The sequence below is a fragment of the Apostichopus japonicus genome, chromosome 15 (assembly GCF_037975245.1).
Source record: "Apostichopus japonicus isolate 1M-3 chromosome 15, ASM3797524v1, whole genome shotgun sequence".
NCBI lineage: Eukaryota > Metazoa > Echinodermata > Holothuroidea > Aspidochirotida > Stichopodidae > Apostichopus > Apostichopus japonicus.
Window position 1 is genome coordinate 6,327,501 of NC_092575.1, and position 7,816 is coordinate 6,335,316.

Consider the following 7,816-nt stretch of genomic DNA (forward strand, 5'->3'; position numbering starts at 1 on the left):
TTACTGTCTGATGTATAATACTAAGGTCACCATCCGTTCCTCGTATCAAATTAAAACGAATTTATAGATATCTTTATTTGGTAAATATTTAATATTCAAATTATGCTGTATCTTTGAAGAATAGGAAGCTCTTTTAAACATGATTAAAGTCTGATGTAAAATAGTTATCATCCGTTCCCCTCATCAAATTGAAAAGAATTGAAAAATTCGCGATTATGGTCAAAATTTAACAAAATCATAAGGCTATAGCAAATTTGGACGAAAAATCAAGCTTCTCACATTTCCGTCTCGTTATGTTTAATTGATTCATGGGGTTCAGAAGCAAATGTTTATCATGTTTAAAGTGAAATTCTATTCGACTTGTCACCTTAATATATATATCTTTAACTATATTAGGTAAATATTTTACATTGAAATTATGCTGTATATTTAAAGAATAGTGAGCTATTTTAACCACTATTACTGTCCGATGTATAATAATAAGGTCACCATCCGTTCCCCGCATCAAATTGAGAAGAATTTAAAAAGTCGCGATTTTGGTCGAAATTTAACAAAATCATAAGGCTTTAATAAGGCCTTCCAAAAAGGCCTTCCAAAGGCCTTTTTCCAAAGGCCTTTTAAGGCCTTCCAAAAATCACAAGGCCTTCCAAAATGATCAAATTTGGACAAAAAATCAAGCTTCTCACATTTCAGTTTCGTTCTTGATAATGGATTCATAGGGTTCAGAAGCAAATGTTTATCATGTTTAAAGTGAAATTCTATTCGACTTGTCACCTGAATATATATATCTTAAATTATGAGGTCAATATTTAATATTCAAATTATGCTGTATTTTTAAAGAATATGGAGCTCTTTTAACCACTATTACTGTCTGATGTATAATACTAAGGTCACCATCCGTTCCCCGCATCAAATTGAGAAGAATTTAAAAAGTCGCGATTTTGGTCGAAATTTAACAAGATCATAAGGCTATAGCCTTACAAAATGATCAAATTTGGACGAAAAATCAAGCTTCTCACATTTTCGTCTCGTTATTCATAATTAATTCATAGGCTTCAGAAGCAAATGTTTATTATGGTAAAAGGTAAATTTTATTTGACTTGTCACCTTAATATATATATTAAATTATATGAGGTCAATATTTAATATTCAAATTATGCTGTATTTTAAAATTTTAAAAATTTTAAAAGTCGCGATTTTGGTCGAAATTTAACAAAATCATAGGGCTATAGCCTTCCAAAATGATCAAATTTGGACGAAAAATCAAACTTCTGACATTTCAGTTCGTTCTTCATAATGGATTCACAGGGTTCAGAAGCGGGGGGCTGGAGGCGCCAGCCCCCCAGTGAAAAATATGGAGAGGCGGAAGTATCATTCCGCCCCCCCCCCGCTTCGCAAGTCAGAAAACCCCTTTTTCATTTCCAAATGAGAAAAAAATCTCATTTGGAGCACCAAATTGCATCTAAGGCCAGGTGAAAATGCAAAAGTTTTTACAAAATGGAGTCGGTGTTGAAGTGTGCTACATTGCACCAAATTGCATCTGAGGCCACCTGGAAATGCCAAAAAAATCCAAAGGGGAGGGGGACACCCCTCCCCTTAGACCCCTCCCCCAGGCCGGCCATCAGTCTCCAGCTCCCCCACTCAAAAGTACCTTCCTACGCCACTGGTTCAAAACCTTGCAATGTATTGCTCTAGCAATGCTGACGTTTTACATGTAACACATTTTTTTTGTAATATCGAATATTTTATTTTTAAAAGTTGGGTATCATTATTTTGCCTGATAGGTTTAATATGTATTCCACTATTTTTTTTCTAAATTCCTTCAAATAATTAATTAATCAATCAATAATTATACCCTTTTCATTTTAGCTTTATCTTAATTCGTAACAAAAAATCATCAACGTTGTTCTTTGGATCAAATATTACAATTTCCAGAAAACCAAGAGCAACACATTTACTAATTTAATATTCATTACTTTATTTAACACTCAGAAAGCTGGATGATTTAACGATGCTTATGCACTTATAAGTAGTAATACACCTGTATTCATAGGCGTAGGAGCCATTTTTTTGGGGGGGGGGGCTGTAACGACTTGTCCGAAAAATATAACCAACATTTTTCGCGCGCGTTCAACATTTTAATGTACATATCATATAGGCGTTTACATTAGTAATGGAGATGAAGTCGGGCAAGCTTAGAACTTTATTTCAATTACCAAGGACACTTTTGTTAACTATTCATTTCCTTTAGCAATTTATTTTCTTTCAGAAGGTGCCCAAAAATTACTCAGCATATGGCCCAAATTTTCACAAAAATATTTGGTGGGGGGGGGGGGGGACTGCAGCCCCCTCCTACACCTGTAGTATAATTATAAGGGATACGTCATTACATAAACTCACGTCTTCCAGTTAATTATTTGACCATTATAAATTACAAATATTTATTTCATTTATTGCTACAGTTTTTCTTTTTCCATTTCATTTTCTTTAAGCTACCATTTCTGAGTCTTCTGGACCTAAGGAAAGTTCTCCAACTGAAATTATAGGGCTTCCACGTACATCGAAAATAACACAAACTTCAGATAAAACTGGTACGGTAGTAACTTAACTTTAAACGATAAATACGTCCAGGAAATATCGAAAGAAAGCAAAATATGACAGTTTCCATTTGGTATTTCGCGAGATTTTCTTCACTGACATTAAAAACAACATTGATATACTATTACTATTTCTGGAGAGATTTATTTCAACGAAATACATTAATTATGTATATTATTTGCTTAGTACATTTTCTCAACTGAGACACTACTGTCTAGAGATGTTATTAACTTTCAGCAGGTAAAATATATTTATATATATTCTTTGTTCTTGTGTGTATAGTTCCGGTTACTTCTGAGAAAAAAAAAATTCAGTCATTGGTTTTATAGTTCTACAATGAACACAGACGAGCTGCATACAGTTGAACAACAACGAAAAGAAGATGGTAGAATATGTCTCAAGCTGAGACTGAAAAATTAGAGTAGAATCTTTATTACTTCAAAAAAATTCATGTCAAACATATTTATACTGATAACTTCTCAGATTTTAAAACGTCATTAGGAACACTGCGTGTAGTAGTAATAAACAGAATATTGTTTCAAACCAAAAATTATATTTCCCATAAATCAGTCATAGCTTAGCAGCTATATTAGTAATTTCTAGTGCTTTTAAGAGGTTGAGACTATTATGACAAGGATACATTTCATAGTCTAATCCACATGAAACATACTAAGCGTATGGCAAAGCTGAAGACATAAGCTACCTACATTGTTTGTCAATTTGGAAACTCCTTTAATGACACCTATCATACTGAATGTATACACATCTGACGTGATAAGCACTATCTAGCTGTATATGTATCTTCGGTATTGATAACTCTTTATTTATTTAAAGAAAATAATTACCCTGAAAAATGGCAGTTTTATAATCCACCGAGATATGGGTCATAGCTTTGACGTTTCTATAGGTAGACTTCAGAAGAAATTTTCAGTGGCATTGTATTTAACAGTTGATTACAGCTACCATAAAACTGTAATGCACTATATGTGAGCCAATGGAAGCTGTATTTGTTTGAACAGGTTGTACTTGTAAACGTTTCTATAATGGAAGTGACATATCATGCTCATACCCGAAATATAAATGTAAAGTTGAGCACGTGTATACCAATTTAGTGGCTCAGCGGAACGTCCAGTTTATCTATTTGTTTGTTGCCATAAACAAACCAATTTGTCTTTACTCATAGAGAATGACAACGGCGGGACAAGTCTTTGGATAGTAATTGTCGTAGATGTGGTTATACTGTTCTTAGTCCTTGGGTTTGTGGGCTTACTCTGGTACCGCTCAAGAAGGTAAATCGTATTACAGTACACACAATTTGCTTTGCTTGGTTATGCTTAGTTATAAAAATGTTTTGAATTTTGAGCAGCGATGAAAGAATTCAATTTTGTATAAAGAAGAAATATGTATAGGCCTATATTTGAAATAGTTACAAATCAGAGGCATTTATGTAAATATGTAAGTGTAATGAATATTTTGGAAACCATTCAGTGAATCGATGACGAAAGTATGGTTGGACAAGCATAAGTGATTTTACAATTTACTTCGACATTTCATTTATCCGAAAGAACTCTATAAAAATATTCATTCTGCGTGTATTTTACAGACAGGGAGGAGGAGTTGCTCATCCTGATAAAGTAGAGAATAACGGAACTGACGTCAGAGGGAATCAACTGGTCAATCACCATGGTGATGTCAATGACGAAATGGTGTACAATGGTGACCCTAAATATTACAGTATAAAAGATGGAGAAGTGAAAATACCAACATATGCTTTGCCTGATCAGGAAATGTTTAACAATCCTGATAGTTATGAAACCGTTGACAAGAAGGCAACGACTCAAAGCAAGGAAGATTTGGAAAGTGATCATCTTAACCATTTCCAGCATACAAATAAATCTTTTGAACAGATCGATAAGAATAAAGAGATAGTTGCTAATGCGAATGGCAATATGATCGATGAGGCTTCGATGAGAGAAGATAACGAATATTCCAGAAAAATATTCACTTAAGAAAAAGAGGCAGATGTATTCTGTGACAGAAAGCCTCAATATGTAAACTATAAAATCACCGGGCATACCTCTAATTAGAAAGCTTAACTTGGTATAAGGAAACCAGGGTGCAGGTCTGTAGGCGTCACACTGTCGCGAAGTTGACACCAGATGGCCATACGAATATGGAATTTTGAATTTCGCACGAAGATGGCCCCGAACTTGGTCAACAGCCAATCAACAGCCGAAGCAAGTACGATGCCTACAGAAGGTCACACGATGGCACCCGAACCACACACGAAGGCAACACGAAGATGTGCATTTCTATTTAAGTAGTTTACCCGCAGGACACACGAATGCCACACGAAGGCCACACGATGGCTACACGACGACGTATTGATAAGTACATTGTCGAATGCTAGAAAGGCAAATAGCAAGAAATGACAAAGTGAAATCAAATAAGGCTTTGTTATTGTAAGAGGAGGTGCTGGGCCTGTAAGAAGTGCTCATCATGTTCTCTGAGGTACATCAAAAGAAGCAATGCTGCTGCTTTCTTTTTCCTGGTTGTCTCATAACCAAAGTATGCCATTCTGCAGGAACTGAATTGTGGTTAGTTGTGATTGTGATTGTAGCTTTGGGAGTTACACACGCCTCTACTCTGTAGAGTTGCTTAGGACTGTCTGTGGAAGATTCTTTGAGGCTGGCCTTTATATGTCCTCGTTACCATGACACCTGGGAAACGCCTGAGGTTCACAAATTCTGCTGTCTTCGCCGACACTGTGGTCCCATCTCGATGTCATCGTATTATATAATACGATGGTTACTCGACGGCATTGCGAGGGCTTCACGTATTCGTGTTACCTTCATAAGACAATCGGGCAGCTTCTTGTTTCCTTCGTATTGTCTTCGTGAGGCGAAAATGCCCGATGGCACCGATGATCACACGAAGTAAAAAAGAAGATGACACGATTTGATAAGATGCCCTCACGATGGCCTTACGAAGGGCAAATTTAACACACGAATTCAACACGAAAATGAACCTTCGCAAGGTCTTCGGGCAATTTTTTGGCATGCCAAAGATTTTGCCACCACTCACGAAGTTGCTGCCGGAGCCTGAAAAACTCCACCGGCGGTCATACGATGGCTTAAGATGCCCTCACGAATGGCCCGATGTTTTTACGATCAGAGCCGAATTTGAACATTTTCTTTATCGTGTGTCCATCTGATGTCAACTTCGGGACAGTGTGACGCCAGCATAAGGATCTCAGGATTTCCTTAGACGAGTGTTATGTATAGGAGGCGTAGCAGTATTCCACAGAAAAAGAAAAAAAAACATAAATAAAATCGTGCACTCCTCACTTGTAAAGATTGTCCTCATAAATATTTTTAATTTTACTTTGATTGTGTATCAGCGAATGGAAACTGATAAGTGAAGACCGAAAGCCTCTAGCTCACCGTGAGGTGCCTTCCTTGATAAGTGGGAACCACGGTAATAGAGGACACGTGTAAAAAGTTAAAAACAGTTCAGTAGAAATAAGCAAAATGACTGTCCGTGCCTTTTCAAAGTTGTTTGTTCCATTTAATATGATAATAATTTATAGATCGTTTTCACAATTTGCTATAGACTAGCATTTTCATGGGATTATGTTGAACACAAAGTAAATAAATATGGCCGCCATTTCTACGTTCCGTTATATGAGGAAGATGTACACTATGGGAGATAATCAAGCCTTTTCGTTAATTATACTAAACAATTACTTTCTCTTTATCTAGATTATGATAGAAAACATATTCGAAGACTGGCATATTTAATTTTGGTAAATTTTGACGTTTTCTACATTGTAACAAATTATATTGCCCATTGTGTTTTTATGTTTTTACTTCATCTGTCTAATCTTCTTCATTTCTTGATTCAGTTAAATAAGATTATAATATTATTCAACAAGAAAGTAAAGGAATGGATAAAAGGAATCACATTCTACACTGATAATTATACTATTAGACAATTTTGTTTTCTCTAAAACACATGTACTAGAGTTACATCAGCCGTTAGTGGTGGACAGGCGACGTACAACTCTACTGCAGGAGTGACACACGGACCTCGAATAAGAATACTAGTATCACCAGAGAATAGCAATGCACCAGTATGTACAGTACATAAAAGAAATGGGTTATAAACTTCACACATGGCCTTATCACTCATTTCACTACAGATTGAACCAGAAATTATTATTAAAGTAATAGACATATAGGCAAACACTAAATTGGATGATTTAAGGCAGCGTCTTTGTAAAAGCTTAATGTTTAAATCACATGTAATACGGTAATGCATTAATCTTGGAATAGATGATTCAGATAAATCGATGATGACAAACTTATTGTGATAAATACTTTCTAATTACACAGCTATGATGACATTTCAACACCAACTGATTTGTATTTGTTATCCGTGAAGAATTAAAATCTGTTTAACATCTGCAGTCATAAACATTAATGTTTGCTACTTGGGTGTTGTTTACTATGTGACAAACCTATCGATCGGACAGGCCAATGCTTTTTTGAGTTTTAGTATGTTTTGAGTTTTAAGTTGTTAAATTTTTCTGTTTCTTCTCTTTCGTGAATGCTCCCTTTCACGCAATGAACAATCGTTGGCAAGAGGCATGCTTTGAAAAGGAGGTGTTGCCGCCATTACAAGGTCACTGGTCCATCCCACAAGCAAGCAGATGTATTTGCAAATGGAACAGTGTACAATGATTTTTTTTCATATGAAACAACCTGACACAAACAAGACAGCAGACACACACGTCTCTCACAAGTATGCTCCAAAGGTTCTTCATACTTAATTACAGATAACCCGCTAAATACAAAGTAACGCGAAACTATACAAGTTGAGCGAAAATGACATTTGAAACTTACCACAAGCCCTAGAGACTTTACATAGTCTACACTTAACAATGTGGTGATATCACGGGATCTCTTCTATTTCAGACAGGTCAAATTATATATATATATATATATATATATATATATATAAATATATGTATATATGTATATATATATATATATATATATATATATATATATATATATATATATATATATAAATATATGAAAGTTTTTTCACTGTTCTTGATTTTCCAACTCATTACGATTTTCATTTATATATATTCATTTGCCTTTGTCGTTTACCTCCATTGCATTAACATAAAGTCTGTTCAAAGTATCTTTCG

At 35.1% G+C, this 7,816-nt stretch overlaps 1 protein-coding gene across 1 annotated transcript in view; it reads left to right on the forward strand.

Annotated features, from left to right (window-relative positions):
• The window catches only part of LOC139981075 (uncharacterized), a 14,264-nt gene extending 7,179 nt beyond the window's left edge, over positions 1–7,085 (forward strand). Inside the window, exons 2-4 of the mRNA XM_071993234.1 lie at positions 2,493–2,591; positions 3,782–3,887; positions 4,202–7,085. Coding sequence (XP_071849335.1) covers positions 2,493–2,591; positions 3,782–3,887; positions 4,202–4,607 — 611 coding nt within the window. The 3' untranslated portion in view covers positions 4,608–7,085. The remainder of the gene's footprint in view (positions 1–2,492; positions 2,592–3,781; positions 3,888–4,201) is intronic.
• Positions 7,086–7,816: the final 731 nt, after the last annotated feature.